A 17,505-nucleotide genomic window follows, 5' to 3' on the forward strand; every position below is an offset into this window, starting at 1 on the left:
TAAAATACCTATATTTGTCACATTCGGTTCTGAGGGCAAAATACTTCCGGGGCTCTTCAGGGAGTGGCAGACCCAGACACTGACACCCCAGAACCAGCCAGGTCTGACTGGGCCCCCCCTAGAAAAAGCATCATTAAAGCCACTGAGCCAACAGATCTGTGTCACAGCCACTGGCTGCCAGTGGAGACAAACTTGGACCTCATCGGGACACGGAGAACTGACTGGTAATGGCAGCCCTTCCCTTATCGACCCCGCCGGGATCAGTTTTAGGAAAGCTACAAGGGCTTAAACCAGTGGCTCTCAAACTTGAGTTTGCATCAGAATCACCTTGAGGGCGTGTAAAAACAAAAATGCTGGACCCCACACCCAGAGATCCTGATTCAGTAGGGCTGGGGTCTGGCCCAGGAATTTGCACTTCAGACAAGCTCCCAGGTGATGATGATGTCACCCTCCACGCACCACACTCTGAGAAGCCCAGCCCTAAAACGCTTTAACCACAAAGACATTTGTGATCTCGTTTATCAAGAGGTATTTAGGAAAAGTCTTGGTTGGAAGACTTCAGTGCTTGGAAGATGAAGGATCCGAGATCCTTTTGCTTTTCCATTCAGCCATCTGCAGTGTGTCTCCCCTCCCGGTCACAAGATGCTGCCACGGCACCAGCATTATCTTCTCGCGGGAGAGCAGGCAAGGCGGAATGAAGAGGGGAAGGGCAAAACAGGGAGGCAGAGGCTCCCTCCTCATGCTCATTTCTCTTGGATGCCAGAAAGATCTCCAGTGGTCTTCCCTTTAAGTCTCCTTGGCTGGTACTGGGTTACATGGCTGCAAGGGAGGCCAGGAGAGTGAATACATGGCAAAGGGGAATGGAACCACCAAGAACGACTCAGGCTTGAAGTGACTCAAAGCCTGGCCCTGGTGCTGACTACCCCAAAACCCCAGCTCTGAAGAAAGAAGGAATAGCTGTTGGGAAGGCAGTCAACAGCCTGCCCCGCTGTTCATCCTCCTGTGTGGATGCCCCACAGCTCTCTCAGCCTCCTTTGTCCTTGTAAATTGAGATTAGTCCCGCCTTTGCCACAGGGTGGAGGGAAGAACTAAATAAAAAAATGGTCTGTCCACTTTTTTCTTTTTCAGACTGAGCTCTGGAAAACTAGGGCTGTGTTGGCTCTGTCACACATCGCAGGCCGGCACACGTCAGGCACTCATAAACGTCTGTGGAGTGGGCCAAGAGCTGCTTTTAAGCGCTGTCCTTAGATTCTGTAAAGGCTGTTTGTAGAAATACCTTCTGGGGATTTTTACACTAAAAGAGATGCTGCTGAAATAGAAGCTAGAAGGAAACGAGGACTAACATAGATGACAAGGAGAAAAGACTAGCTGCTGTAAAAATAGAGCAAAGAGCGCTACCAGGTTGTGTGGACATTCAAAAGGCACTGCCATGGAGGAGGGGGGTGCAGGTCAGCAGCCTCGCCCACACGACATGCTGCAGGGGTGACAACCCGACTGTGTCTCTCCTACTGACCTTGACCGACTGGCAGCTGTCTGCCTGGAGCGTGGGATCAGGAGAATGTTGAGGCCACTTCCAGGTGGTGACTTGAGTCTGGCATGGGGCAGACGGGATAGAGGAGTGTCAGCATACGTGTCACATGCTTTTTCTCTCCCTGGATGAAATAACTGAGGGATGTTATTTTGGCCAAAAGAAATTGCCTGGGACTTCCCTAGTGGTCCAGTGGTTAAGACTCCATGCTTCCATTGCAGGGGGCGCAGGTGTGATCCCTGCTCAGGGAGCTAAGAGCCCACATGTCACACGATACGGCCAAAAAAACAAAGACAAAAAGGAAAGAAAAAGAAATTGACTGGCCTGGTCTTTGTGGTCATTTGAAGGGGCTACAAACCAAACTCACCAGTCTTTTCCAGGCATAGAATGGCTACACAACAGCTCTGACCCATGGAAGGCAGCGTGCTATGTGCTTCAGATGTATTTTTTTTTTAATATATATATATTTTTTAAATTTTTATTCATTTTTTGGCTGTGTTGGGTCTTTGTTGCTGCGTGTGGGCTTTCTCTAGTTGCGGCGAGCGGGGGCTACTCTTCGTTGAGGTGCGCAGGCTTCTCATTGCAGTGGCTTCTCTTGTTGTGGAGCACGGGCTCTAGGCGTGCGAGCTTCTGTAGTTGTGGCATGTGGGCTCAGTGGTTGTGGCTCACGGGCTTCAGTAGTTGTGGCACACAGGCTCAGTAGTTGTGGCTCACGGGCTCCAGAGCACAGGCTCAGTAGTTGTGGCGCACCGGCTTAGTTGCTCCGGGGCCTGTGGGATCTTCCCGGACCAGGGCTTGAACCCGTGTCCCCTGCATTGGCAGGCGGATTCTTAACCACTGTGCCACCAGGGAAGTCCCAAATGTATTTTTCTAATCCTTAATACAACCCCAAGAAGCAGGTGTCATTCATCCCATTTTACTGACAGTAAAGTGAGGGCCTGAAAGATTTTTTTCTAAGACAACACAAGGGGCTGAGGTTATGTGTAAAGATGCCTCTGGGAGGTGCTCTAACGCCTGGCTCCTGGCCCCTGTCCTCCTGGGGGTCTGAAGGACGAGCCTGCAGTCTCCAGCTGACTCTGACATCTAGAGCCAGGTCAAAAGTGGTCTCCCAGGCTAAAACTGATACAAAACCTCTGCCATCAGAATGATCACCACCTTCTGTTTTAAGAAATAAGCAAACCCCCAAACAGGAGCTTATACTATTTCTCTCAACCAAAGTGCACAGGAAAGGCAGGACAGGTCTTGTTCTAAGAGTACACCACACTCTCTCTCACGTGGCTCAGAAATTCCACAGAGAGGGCCTGCTAGTACTCGCTCCATCGCAGCAGCAGGAGATGGGACGGAAGGGGAGACACACACAGCAAGCCTGCGAACGGACACTGCTGCTCCTCAGCACCAAACACCACTAGTAGATTCATTAAGTAGGACCCTGACGACCCCTTTCTGTCAAGGTTATTTGTTCTGAGCAAGACGGTTTGTCCTGACTAAAGCTACCAGTGGCCAAGAGTAAATGATAAAATGTTTTAATTTGCCCACAAGAAATTAAAATATCTATAACTCCCAGCAAGAAGCTAAGCTTAGCCAAATCTTTCCTGCATTGTTGTTTATAATCAACATGATGTTTTATGAAAATTATTTAATAAAATTTACAGTCTAAGGAAATGAGTAAAATGTGCATGTCACCCAGCCTCTGCTTCCCCAGCATTAACTGCCCATCTGGGCATGACTGTAACGTCAACAGGGCTCAGATTCCATTCACAAGGCTTTGGCTTATTCCTTGCAAAACCTAACCTGGTACCTTGTATACAGCAGGCACACAATACAGGATGCCCCCTTAGTACCAGCTAACATTTACAGAGCTCTCACTCTCGGCCAGGCACCGTATTAAATGCTGTGCACACATTCTCTTGTTTAAATCTCACAACAAGCTATGCAGTTGGATTTATTACTCTCCCCTTCCACAGAGGAGGAGAGGAGGCTTCCAGAAAGGTGAACTGACTTGCTCGAGGTTACCTAGGTAATAAAGGGAGCAGAACCAGGATTCAGACCCAAGGCATCTGGCTGAAAAAGCGAGCAAAGAGCTATGCTGAATGCAGACTACTTATGTCCAAGTGCAACCAATATTTTCTCACCAGCAGCAACAGTGATTAGCATGTTACACACTGATACAGTTGACCCTGGACAGCACGAGTTTGAACTGTGCGGATCCACTTACACACGGATTTTCTTTTTCAATATTAAATACTATGGTACTATGATCCCACGTTGGTTGAATCTGCGGATGCGGAACCGCGTGTACGGAAGAACTGCCTATAAGGAGGAACCATGTATACAGAGCGTCGACTACAAGTTATACTCGGATTTTCGACTGTGGGGAGGTGAGCGCCTCTAACCCCTGCCTTGTTCAAGGGTCAATGGTATTTGCAGATTTTGAAACTGCTCTACCATTAGTGACTATTAAATACTATTTCTGTTAGAGAAGAAGCAAGTGACTGAATTTACACATCTAGAAACTGCGCGTTTGATTTCAGTCTCAGCACTCGTTCACACAGCAAGGTCGTTCCAACCCAGAGCAGCTTCCGGCCCTGTGGCTCTGACTGGCCTGGCTCTCAAGGTCCTTGCAGCCCAGCCAGAGAAAAGCAAGTCAACCTGGGAGGGGAAATTGGAGGAAGGGGGTCAAAAGGTACAAACTTCCAGTTACAAGATAAAGAAGTACTCGGGATGTAACGTACAACACGATGGCTGTAGCTAACATCGCTGCACAATACACAGGAAAGTTGCTAAGAGAGTAAGTCCTATAAGTTGTCATTACAAGGATTACATTTCTTTCCTTTTCCCCTTTTTATTTGTTTTTATTGTATCTAAGTGAGAAGATGGATGTTAGATGAAACTACTGTGGTAATCATTTCATTATGTATGTACATCAAACCATCATGCTACATGCCTTAAACTTATAGAGTGATGTATGTCAATTATTTCTCAATAAAACTGGGGGGAAAAAAAAGAAATCCAGCCTCACAGTGACAGAATGAAGGCAGGTGACTTAGAAGGGCATTCCAAGGCTCAACAATGGCTGTCTGTCCATCTGTCGGATGAATTCCTGTAGCTGTGCCCCATCTACCAACTCATCCACTTTGAGAGCTACTTGAGAAGGATTTACAGCTAACCTGCTAATATAAGAAGAGGAAAGGAAGGAAGGAAGGAAGCAAGGAAGGAAGGAAGGAAGGGAGGGAGGCAAAAGAAAAGCAAGGGGAGGGGAGTGGAGGGGAGGAGAAGAGAAGGGAAAGGAAGGGGAGGGGAGGGGAGGGGAGGGGAGGGGAGGGGAGGGGAGGGAGATGACAAGAATGCAACAGGGAAAGAAGGCAGAATGGGTGGCTTATACTATAATTTCAGGGGGAAAATCACTGTTAAACAAGGATCTAAGAAAGCTGGCCCCAAATCTGTAGAGACAGAGTACATTAGTGGCTTGGCTCCCTAGGGCTGGGGGTTGGGAGGAAATGGGGAGTGACTGCCAATAGGTGTGCGATTTCTTTTGGGGTGATAAAAATATTCTGGAATTGATTGTGGTATTGGTTGTACACTGCACAACTCTGTGAATAGGCTAAAAAAACCACTGAATTGTACACTTTGAATGGGCAAACTGTATGGTATGCCAAAAAAAAAAGAAAAGAAAGAAAGCTGGCAAACTATCAGAAAATCACAATAAAACCATCCCTAAAGCATAAAATGTTAAAAACCACAAGTACACAACCAGAACGAGTGAAAATCAGAGCACCCTGGTATGTATGAATGGTATGTAATAACAAAAGTGGATGAGTTTTATTGTTTGCTTCAAAGCACAGCAATCTGAAATCAAACATTTAAGGCATTTATTGTAAACAATCTGTTTCATGTTTGGAAACACAGGTAGTTGCAGAACATGGGATCAGAACCAGAGAAGGAAGAGAACCAGTTCCAAGCCAGGGAAGGACATCTGACAAAGCAAGCATGGGAGGTGCGACAAAGCAGCAAGAAGCCGCATAAAAGCCTGCCTCATCCTACGCAACCAGGCTTCCAGAGCATTCCTGATGAGGGTGACCCATTTGTGAGGTTATTCAACATCCTGTTCCATAAAACGAGGCCTCATAAGTAGCTGAAAATATGTCAGGTAGCAGGGGAGCCTTTCTGAATTTTGGTCCTAAAGCCTTGCAGTGGGCAGAGTATTGTTGCTAAAGCCTGAGTGGCATTTCAAGGATTTGGTACAACGATCCTTCTTTTTTAAAGAGTCTCATACTAATCCTGAAAGCTCCCTTCCTTACACCCAAGCCACCTTCAAGGTACTCTCTTTCCCTCTGTGGTTCCTAAGCGGTCATAAAAATCAGTGACTAGTGGGGATGATTGCACAACCTTGTGAATATACTAAAAACCACTGAACTGTACACTTCACAAGGCTGAAATTTATGTTATATGACTAATACCTCAAAATAATTTTTAAGCTGTTTAAAAAATAAGGGCAAAACACAGAGTTACCATATGACCCAGCAATTCCACTTCTGGGTATATACCCCAAAGAATTAAAAGCAGGGTCTCAAAAAGATACCTGTATACCCATGTTCACATCAGCACTATTCACAACAGCCAAAAGGTGGCAGCAACCCAAGTGTCCATCAACAGATGAACAGATAAACAGAATGTGCCCTAAAAAGGAATGAAATTCAGATACATGTTATGACAATGGATGAACCTTGAGGACATCATGCTAAGTGAAATAAGCCAATCACGAAAGGATAAATACTGTATGATTCTACTTATAGGAGGAGGTATCTAGAATAGGCAAATGTATAGAGACAGAAAATAAAATATTGGTTACCAGGGACTAGGGGGAGGGGATAATGAGGAGTTATTATTTAATGGTTACCGAGTTTCTGTCTAAAATGATGAAAAAGTTCTAGAGATAGATAATGGCAATGGTTACACAACATTGTAAATGCACTTAATGTCACTGAATTGTACACTTAAAAATGGTTAAAATGTCAAAGTTTATGTTATGTATATTTTACTACAATAAAAACATAATTTAAAAAAGAGCCCTTGGGACTTCCCTGGTGGCGCAGTGGTTAAGAATCTGCCTGCCAATGCAGGGGACACGGGTTCGAGCCCTGGCCCGGGAAGATCCCACGTGCCGCAGAGCAACTAAGTCCATGCGCCACAACTATTGAGCCTGCGCTCTAGAGCCCACATGTCACAACTACTGAGCCTGCATGCCACAACTACTGAAGCCCACGCGCCTAGAGCCCGTGCTCCACAACGAGAGAAGCCACCGCAATGAGAAGTCCGCACACCGCAACAAAGAGTGGCCCCCACTCGCCACAACTAGAGAAAGCCAGAAAGCCTGCGTGCAGCAACGAAGACCCAACGCAGCCAAAAACCCCACAGAAAACCAAAAAACCCACAAAAGTCAGAGCCCTCACATCTAAGAATCCATACTTGATATCTGCTTCAAGGTAATAAGGTAGTACAAAAAAGACTTCAGAAAGTGAACACCCTTTTGGGACTTCCCCGGTGGCACAGTGGTTAAGAATCCGCCTGCCAATGCAGGGGACACGGGTTCGAGCCCTGGTCCGGGAAGATCCCACAGGCCCCGGAGCAACTAAGCCCCTGCGCCACAACTACTGAGCCCGTGCACCTAAAGCCCGTGCTCCGCAACAAGAGAAGCCACCGCAATGAGAAGCCCGCGCACCACAATGAAGAGAAGCCTGCACACCGCAATGGAGAGTAGCCCCCGCTCGCCGCAACTAGAGAAAAGCCTGAGCGCAGCAACAAAGACCCAACGCAGCCAAAAATAAAATAAATAAATAAATAATTTCAATATGCAAATTAAGCTCTGAGTGGGAGAAAAAGCAGCACCATTCCTGTGCAGAAGCTCGAGAGCATGGCCGAAATGGGCCCCAAGTAATTATTTGCTAAGTACCTGGCAGTGCTGTCCTGGTAACCATGGGGCACCAAAGTGTAAGTGACCGTGGTGACTCCCACGTGCACAAAGATTGTCTCCAGTCCTCCAGCCAGATTTAACTGTTTGCTCATCTATGGCTTCGTGGTCCATTTTCATACTTCCATTTACGGTACTTTTCAGTGTTAAACTTGGATTATAAGTAAGTTAGAAAAAGCATAGCTCAGTAGGTCACTAGGTCCTTGAAAGGCAACACCAGTATGTATCAATATAAGTACATTATATACAAAAATATATTTTTATGCTCATAGTCGTCTTGTACTCAATACACAGATGATGACAATGACACCCCTGACCTCATGGAGCACAGCTATGTCTGTGCAAGACACTGCGCTCGGCACTTTCCGTGCACTACCTCATATAATCCTCCTGTCGACCCTGTGAGGAATTTGTTACTATCCTCTTCTTATAAGAAGCTGAGACTGGAACAGCCGAGAAACTAACTCATGGCTCCACAGCTAGTTAGTGGCCACACCAGTACCTGATCAGATGAAGGTCTTAAGTGGTAAATTCTTAAAATTATTTTAAAATTTTACTTTATTGTGGTAGGAACACTTAACATGATATTTACACTCTTAATAAAGTTTTACATGTACAATACGGTACTGACTCTCAGTACCATATTGTACAGCAGATATCTAGAACTCATTAATCTTGTTTAACTGAAACTTTATGCCCATTGATGAACAACTCTCCATTTCCCCTCAGCCCCTGGCAACCACCATTACACTCTTTGATGCTATGAATTTGACTCTTTTGGGTACCCTCATGTAAGTGGAATCATGCAGTATTTGTCTTTCTGTGACTGGCTTATTTCACTTATCATAATGTCCTCAAGGCTCATCCATGTCACATATTGTAGAATTTCCTTGTTTTATGAGGCTGAATAATACTCCACTGCATGTGCATACCACATTTTCTTTATCCATTCATTTGTCCATGGACATTTAGGTTGTTTCCACAGTTTAGCTACTGTGAAGAGTGTTAATATCTCTTTGAGATCCTGATTTCAATTCTTTTGGATAAATACCCAGAAGTAGGATTGCTGGATCATATGATAGTTTTATTTTAGTTTTTTGAGGAACCTCTACACTGTTTTCCATAGCGGCTGCACCATTTTGCAGTCCCATCAACAGTGCACAGAGGTTTCAATTTCTCCACATCCTCACCAGCGTTTGTTGTCTTCTGTTTTTTTGATAACAGCCATCCTGACAGGTGTGAGGTGGTATCTCATTGGTAAATTCTTAACTGAAGAAAGAGGTGAAGAGGCTACTCTATGGGCGACTGGCGCAGAAAGTTAGAGAAGGGAGACACCAACATCCAGGAGTAAGCGCCAGACAAAAAGTCACATTAGGAGGGTAGACGGAACTGGGTCCCATAGAAGGTCCCAGGTCTCTTTACGGAGACCAGGGGGTTTTGTGGAAAGGGTGCCGGCTGGCTGTGCTCTGCCTGTCCACAGAGGCCACAGCGAGAGGAGAGGCTTTAGAGGAGAGGTGTTTGCATGAACAGGAAGGACTTCTTGCCCGGGGGAGAGGGTGCCCCTCCAGCCTCAGAGGACACGGAGTGAAGATCCACCCTCTGTCCTGACAAAAGTTAACGCGCACCTGCTGACGGGGGCAGCTCGGCCCACGTGGTCTCTGCAGGTCCCCCCGACCCGGAGTCTGCACAGGGCGACTCCAAGCGGCCAGGCTCTCGGCCTCCTTGGTCCAGGATGACGAAGAGCAAAGAGGGAGCAGGGTCCGAGTCCTAGAAGGACACGTCGCAGCAGGAACGCAGGCAGCCGAGTTTCTCCACCACCTGAACACAGCAGGCAGAGCGGCAGACATCCGGGAAGTCACCGGCACCGCAAACGCCCGGCCCCAGCCCTGCTCGGCCCGTCCCAGGAGCTCCTGCCCGGAGATAATATTTCTCTCAGAAGACCGGCTCCTTCAGGAGCCGGGTGCTGACCAGCCGGGTCTCGGTCAGTGACACAGAGGTTTTCCCACAGGGGCCGGAAAAGTCTTCTGCCATGTGGACGGCAAGGTTCCTCACACACACGCCACACCCCAGAGGGTCAAAGTAACACCAAGCCACAGGCCCCCTGCCAGCACCCCAGCGCCTGGAAAGATAAGCCTGAGGCCTCGAAACCTGAGCGCCCTCCTGAAACCAGGTGCGCCCAGCCAAGGGGAGCAGCCACGAACCGAGCACAGGAAACGGCTGCTTGCGTCCGCACGCCCCCAAGGGAGCCACAGCCCTGGCTGCCTTTGTCTAACACTCGCCTTGGTCGAACTGCCCTGCCTTCCAGCCCCAGCTCCCAGCGCCAGGACCTCTGCACCCACCCCGCCGTGTCCAGGGGCATCACAACTTCGTTCCTACTCGGCCGTCTCCTTCCTCGGAAATCCCGGCCTCCAGTTTCCAAGGCGGGCTTCGGCCTACACACGCAGCATTTCCTGAGATCAAGGACGCCTGACTTACCTTGGAAGGTCTTCCTTCTGCAGGCGAGAAGCTGCAGCATGCTGCTACATGAACAGAGTCCAGGGAGAAGGAAAACCCGAGTCTGTGCGAAAGGTCCAAGTTCATACTCCCCAGAAGGCGGCCTGTGGGACTGCATTGCCCTCTCTCATTTACATACACGGTGAAGTCATTTCCAACCAACGCCCTCAGGAGTTGAGGCCCACATCCCCTTCCAGGGCATTACTCACTTATAGATTAACTACCTTGGGAAAGAACAGTGTGCAGAAGCTCGAAATCAGGTTCTTTGCTCTGGTCCTATTTTTATTTGGGAGAAAACCTACCCTGAGCCAGAGATGGGACTGTAAGCACAGGCTTTCATTTACATCTTTACTCTGCTCGCTTCTCTGCTGAAAACTGCCCTCAGCCATTTCTTTCTTTCTTTCTTTCTTTTTTTTTTAAGTTTTGGTTAATTTATTTTTCTTTTTTTCTTTTTGGCTGCATTGGGTCTTCGTTGCTGTGCGCGGGCTTTCTCTAGTTGCGGCGAGCGGGGGCTACTCTTCGTTGCGGTGCGAGGGCTTCTCATGGCGGTGGCTACTCTTGTTGCAGAGCACGGGCTCTAGGCGTGTGGGCTTCAGTAGTTGTAGTGCACGGGCTCAGTAGTTGTGGCTTGTGGGCTCTAGAGCGCAGGCTCAGTAGCTGCGGCACACAGGCTTAGTTGCTCCGCAGCATGTGGGATCTTCCCAGAGCAGGGCTCGAACCTGTGTCCCCTGCATCGGCAGGTGGATTCTTAACCACTGCGCCACCAGGGAAGCCCTGCCCTCAGCCATTTCTTACCATCCAAGGAGCACTTATTGAACCAGCTACTCTACGACTTGTCTCATGAAAAAGTGTACAGTTTGACCAAGACAGAGGCATGTAAAAAATTATTTATAATATAATACTGATAAGTTGCAATAAATCTGTATCAGAGCAAAGGAGGACACACTGCCTGGGGGTGGGAGCTGTGGATGTGCCCCCCATATCCCCTCCAGAATGACTACAATTAAAAAGACTGACAAGATCGGGTACTGACAAAGATGTGGAAGAACTGGAACTTTCATGCCTTCCTGGTGGGAATACAAAACGGTAGGCAGAGTAACAGGCCCCCAGAGATGTCCACGTTCTAAGCCCTGGACCCGTGAAAATGTTACCTTTTATGACAAAAAGGCCTTTGCAGATGTGATTAAGTTAAGGCTCTTAAGATGGGGAGATTACCCAGGATTTTCCAGGTGGCCCCCATGTAATCACAAGGGAGGTAGGAAAGCTAGAGTGAGAGAGAGGAGATGTGACAATGGAAGCAGAAGTTGGAGAGAAAAAGATTGGAAGATGCTATGCTGCTAGCCTTGGCGATGGAGGAAGGGGCCACGACTCAAGGGATGCGGGCAGCCTCTAGCAGCTGGAGAGGGCAAGGGAACAGATTCTCCCTTAGAGCCTCCAGTAAGGCTTTGCTGACACCTTCACTTTAGCACTTCTGATGTCCAGAATTATAAGATAATGAATTCATGTTGCTATAAGCCATTAAATTTGCAGTAATTGGTTATAACAGCAATAGGGAACTACTTCCAACTGTTTGGAAAACAGTTTGGCACTATATGCAAAAGCTGAACATATGCCTACCTTCTGACCCAGTAATTCAACTCCTAGGTATGCACACAACAGAAATGCATGTATATGGGCACCAAGAGATGTGTGCAAGCATGTTCATAGCAGTTTTAGTCAAAAGAATAGAAAACTGGAAATAACCCAATTGTCTATCAGCAAGAGAATGGATAAACCAAATTGTAGTATGTATAGTCACACAATGTAATACTACTCAGAAATAAAAAGAAATGAACCACTGGGACTTCCCTGGTGGTCCAGTGGGTTAAGAATCTACACTCCCAATGTAGGGGGCCTGGGTTCGATCCCTGGTCGGGGAACTAGATCCCACATGCATGCCGCAACTAAGACCTGGCATAGCCAAAATAAGTAAATAAATAATAATTTTTTAAAAAAGAAAAGAAATGAACCACTGATGTCTGCAACATCATGGATGAATCTTACAGACACAATTTTGAGTGGAAAAAAAACAGACACAAAAAATGTATATACTTGAAGAAAAAGTTCTGGAGATGGATGGTGTTGATGATTGTACAACAATATGAATGCACTTAATGCCACTGAACTGTAAGTTAAAAATGGCTAAAATGGTAAATTTTATGTTATGTATATTTTGCTACAATAAAAATGTACATACTACAAGAATCTATTTTTATAAAGCTCAAAAACAAGCAAAACTAATTTATAGTGAAAAGAGGTGAGAACAATGCTCACCTTTAGGGGATACTGTCTAGAAGGAGGCACAGGGGAGCCTTCTGGGTACTGGAAATATTTAGTTTCTTGATCTGGGTGTTGGTTACATGGGTGTATATGTAAACATTCATCAGACTGTATGCTTAAGATCTGTGCACTTGGGGCTTCCCTGGTTGCGCAGTGGTTGGGAATCCGCCTGCCAATGCAGGGGACACGGGTTCGTGCCCCGGTCCGGGAGGATCCCACATGCCGCAGAGCGGCTAGGCCCGTGAGCCACGACTACTGAGCCTGCGCGTCTGGAGCCTGTGCTCCGCAACAAGAGAGGCCGCGACGGTGAGAGGCCCGCGCACCGTGATGAAGAGTGGCCCCCGCTCGCCGGAACTAGAGAAAGCCCTCGCACAGAAACGAAGACCCAACACACCCAAAAATAAATAAATAAATAAATTTATTAAAAAAAAAAGATCTGTGCACTTTAGTTTCCAAATGCCAACCCCAAGTTTATTTGCACATGATTTGATTTATCTGAATTCGTGTTATCAACACCGTAATGGAAATGGAAGAGAAAAGAAAAACCCACCAAAAGTGTGTGTGGTCAGGGAAGGCTTCAGGGAAGAGGTGAGATGTGAGCCAAGTACTGAAGGGTGAACATGGTAGACACAGACAGGAAGGAATTCTGGACAGAGGGAAGAGCACGTGTATGGGCGGCGAGGTGCATGCAGATGCAGAGTGCGCCAGACACTACCAGCTGGGGGTGATCACTGGCCAGAGACGGGGGGCTGGAGGGGTAAGAGGGAGCCCCATCCCAACACACCCAACCTGGGAAACCCCAGCAGCAGTTTGGACTGTGCTTATGCTAGGCTGATGTCAGAGGAGGTCAAACTAGACTGCGATGTGATGAACCCATGACAGGGAGGGTGACCTGGACAGAGACCCCTAAGGCTCTTGTGATAACAGTCGGGACCTAGATGACAGGGTCTGACCCAGGCATTGGCAATGCGGACAGGGTCGTGAGAGATGGAGGCAGAGCCCCCTGCCTTGGTTGTAATGGGAGTGGGAGAGGGGAAGGCTGGTAAGTCTGCTGGTTAAGCCCACGTGGCTGGTGATCCCGCTCACCAGAGGGGAGAAGACCAGACTACCCTTTCCCCTGCCTCCTGGGCTGGCAGTGGAGGACCACAGTATGTCAGAGTTGCAGAGCATTGGTCAGATGACCTAGTGTGCCAGTGCACTCACAAGCAACCAAGTTCTTCGCCCAGGCCAGCACAAGGCCACAGTGTGAGGAGCAAGCTGGACGAGAGAGCTAAGGCTCATCGACTTCAGCGAGCAGTCCTAGAGAAGAGGGAACGGATTCCTTCAGCTGTGCTGCTCGTGGCTCCCCAGTGCCCTCGCCAGCCTCACCTTCCACCACAGGCTTCTCCTGTGATCTCAGTCCCTGCCAACATCCCCCTGTAAAAGTTCTCCCCACAGCCCATCCATATCCTGCACAGCTCATGGTTTCATCTCATGATCTGATAATGCCTTATAAGTCAACCTGGTTTCTCCTCCAGCCATGCTGTGTAACCAAAACTGAGGCAGGGACGGAGAGGGCACCCCAGGGCCCCCAGGAGCCAGAGATACGTCTTGGCTAGTAGGTTCTATCACGGCCCTACAGACCTGATGTGAACCACAGGAGCTAAGTGCCAGTTCTGTTCTTGGTGGCCTGTGCACATCTGAGAGGGTCTGAACGACAAGTGCCAAATACCAGAGCCTGTAGAGGAGAAACCAAAAATAGATGGGATAAATGAGGAGCTTGGGATGAACACACACACACACTACTATATATAAAATAGATAATCAACAAGGACCCACTGTATAGCACAGGGAACTCTATTCAATATTCCGTAATAACCTATATGGGAAAAGAATCTGAAAAAGAATGGATATATGTATAACTTATTCACTTTGCTGTACACTTGAAACTAACACAACACTGTAAACCAACTATACTCCAAAATAAAATAAAAATTAAAAAAAAAATAGATGGGTATGAAGGAACTTGTTTGAGGCCCGAAACACACTACTTATTTCTCTTTTTTTTTATAAATTTATTTATTTTATTTATTTATTATTTTTGGCTGCATTGGGTCTTCGCTTCTGCGTGCGGGCTTTCTCTAGTTGCGGCGAGCGGGGGCTACTCTTCGTTGCGGTGCGCGGGCTTCTCATTGCAGTGGCTTCTCTTGTTGTGGAGCACGGGCTCTAGGCGTGTGGGCTTCAGTTAGTTGTGGCTTGTGGGTTTCAGTAGTTACGGCTTGCGGGCTCTAGAGCACAGGCTCAGCAGTTGTGGCGCACAGGCTTAGTTGCTCCGTGGCATGTGGGGTCGTCCTGGATCAGGGCTCGAACCCGTGTCCCCTGCATTGGCAAGCGGATTCTTAACCACTGCACCACCAGGGAAGCCCAACACACTCCTTATTTCTTTTTTTTTTTTTTTTTTTTTTTTTAATAAAGATCTCACACATTTATTTTGTTTACTTCTTGGTTTTTTTTTTTTTTTTGTAATTTTAGCAATTTCGTGTATCTTTATTTATTTTATTTATTTATGGCTGTGTTGGGTCTTCGTTTCTGTGCGAGGGCTTTCTGTAGTTGCGGCAAGTGGGGGCCACTCTTCATCGCGGTGCACGGGCCTCTCATCATCGCGGCCTCTCTTGTTGCGGAGCACAGGCTCCAGACGCGCAGGCTCAGCAATTGTGGCTCACGGGCCTAGCTGCTCCGCGGCATGTGGGATCCTCCCAGACCAGGGCTCGAACCTGTGTCCCCTGCATCGGCAGGCAGATTCTCAACCACTGCGCCACCAGGGAAGCCCCCACTCCTTATTTCTGATCTAATCTGGCAAGGTCAGTGAACATCTAGTTAACTGCACAGTCCAATTCAGGAGCCACTACCACATGTGGCTATTTAAATTATTTAAAATCAGATACAATTAAAAAGTCAGTTCCTCAGTGCTCAATAGCCACACGTGGCGAGCGGCTACCATTTGGAACAGACGTAGAACAGAACAGAAAGTTCTACTGGACAGCGCTGCGTATAGTATCTCCTGCTTGAATTGGCCTGATCATAAGAGGCACTCATTCTGAAATCTCCTTCACACACCTTTACATGTCATCTTTACACACCTTTAAAAAAAGGGGGTAAGAATCCTTTTAATTTTTAACTAATAAAGATAAAATTATGTACCACAAAGGACATTCAACATTCCTTAGTAGAAAGGCACCATGTCTTCTTGGGTCGTTCAGTCGAAACAGAGAGAAAGTAAAAGACAAGTAAGAGAAATGAAAGCTGAACAGGGTAGAGTGAAACAGTCCATTTCTCTCCCTTGACTGTTCTGCTATAAAAAGAGTTAATCTCGCCCCAGAAGATTAGGGATATGTAGAAATTAATGGACCATTAATAAGAAGCAATTATTCTTTAGAAATAATTTGTGACTGACAAAAACAAAATCAAGTGAAGTGGAAACTTAGGTGGGTGAGGAGGGGAAAAAAAGGAGAGCAGGAACATGTTTTGCAGTAAGAAAACTGCAATTACAATAAGTAATTTTTTTTAAGTGCAATTTCATTCCTTATACCTTCTTTTTTTTTTTTTTAAAGATTTTATTTATTTATTTATTTATTTTTGGCTGCGTTGGGTCTTTGTTGCTGCGCGCGGGCTTTCTCTAGTTGCGGCGAGCGGGGGCTACTCTTCGTTGTGGTGTGCGGGCTTCTCATTGCAGTGGCCTCTCCTGTTGCGGAGCACGGGCTCTAGGCGTGTTGGCTTCAGTAGTTGTGGCTCGTGGGCTCTACAGCGCAGGCTCAGTAGTTGTGGCACGTGGGCTTCAGTAGTTGTGGCTCACGGGCTCTAGAGCTCAGGCTCCATAGTTGTGGCGCACGGGCTTAGTTGCTCCGCGGCATGTGGGATCTTCCCAGACCAGGGCTCGAACCCGTGTCCCCTGCATTGGCAGGCGGATTCTTAACCACTGCACCACCAGGGAAGCCCCACAATCAGTAATTTTTTAGAGGACTTTTTGTCTGAAGATGTAACTAAATCTGCTTCAATAATATTGGTTACCTAGCTGATGAAAATGAACGAAATTTTGTTCATAACACATATCTACACTGGGGGAAAATTTACCCACGTGCAAGGAAAGCTTCCACTGAAGGCTGTCATAATATTTCACCACGAGTTGTCACCCCTGACTGGTGCTCAAGAGGACCGAACACACACAGTTAATAAGGTAGACAAGAGGAAACTCTCCTAAGAGGAGACCCGGCCCCCATGCACACGGACATTTGCCTCTCTGGTCAATGGAATGCTGAAAATGCATGCCTAGGTGCTAAGGGAGGAGAACATAGGGGAATCTTGTGTGTGTGTGTGTGTGTGTGTGTGTGTGTGTGTGTGTGTGTGTGTGTGTGTGTGTGTGTGTGTGTGTGTGGTGGGGTCTTTTTAAAAGTAAGCACAGCAGGAGAATCCTGTTTTGCCCAGTTTATGATTCAGATGGTTATTTCAAGTTAAGGGCAAATATTAAGGTGTTGTTTTGAAACAAAGACACAGAGCACTACTTAATAAAGGACTTTTGGTGCCTGGTGAAAAATTCAAGCTGCAGGGGCGTTTCCTGCTCTGTATTTATTAATTTCAGGTATTCATTTATGCATTCCTCTCTCCCTCCTTCTGCTTATATAAAATACAGCAGAAATGAACACGAAAAGTGTGAGAGAAAGAGAAAAACAAGAGTGGGATAGAAAAATGGAGCTAAGAAGGAAGTTAATCCAGTAGCTCTACCATAGCAATTGGGGTTGCACACTGGTTGACCTGCTAAACCAACAGTTAACTCTTTTTTTTTTTAATTTTAAAAAAAATTTATTTATTTTTATTTTTGGCTGTGTTGGGTCTTCGTTGCTGCATGTGGGCTTTCTCTAGTTGCGGTGAGCAGAGGCTACTCTTCGTTGCGGTGCGCGGGCTTCTCATTGCGGTGGCTTCTCTTGTTGCGGAGCACGGGCTCTAGGTGCGCGGGCTTTAGTAGCTGTGGCTCGCCGGCTCTAGAGCGCAGGCGCAGTAGTTGTGGCACGCAGGCTTCAGTAGTTGTGGCTCGCGGGCTCTAGAGTGCAGGCTCAGTAGTTGTGGCGCACGGGCTAAGTTGCTCTGCGGCATGTGGGATCTTCCCGGACCAGGGCTCAAACCCATGTCCCCTGCATCGGCAGGCGGATTCTTAACCACTGCG

At 47.2% G+C, this 17,505-nt stretch overlaps 1 protein-coding gene across 7 annotated transcripts in view; it reads right to left on the reverse strand.

The window, feature by feature from the left end:
• Window positions 1-10,072, reverse strand: part of MAP7D2 (MAP7 domain containing 2) — a 97,793-nt gene extending 87,721 nt beyond the window's left edge. For all 7 annotated transcript variants that reach the window (XM_061178544.1, XM_061178543.1, XM_061178541.1 and 4 more), the window contains exon 1: window positions 9,972-10,072. In XM_061178544.1, the coding sequence (XP_061034527.1) occupies window positions 9,972-10,011 (40 nt within the window). In that variant the 5' untranslated portion in view covers window positions 10,012-10,072. The remainder of the gene's footprint in view (window positions 1-9,971) is intronic.
• Window positions 10,073-17,505: the final 7,433 nt, after the last annotated feature.

Source organism: Eubalaena glacialis, chromosome X (assembly GCF_028564815.1).
Source record: "Eubalaena glacialis isolate mEubGla1 chromosome X, mEubGla1.1.hap2.+ XY, whole genome shotgun sequence".
Taxonomy (NCBI): domain Eukaryota; kingdom Metazoa; phylum Chordata; class Mammalia; order Artiodactyla; family Balaenidae; genus Eubalaena; species Eubalaena glacialis.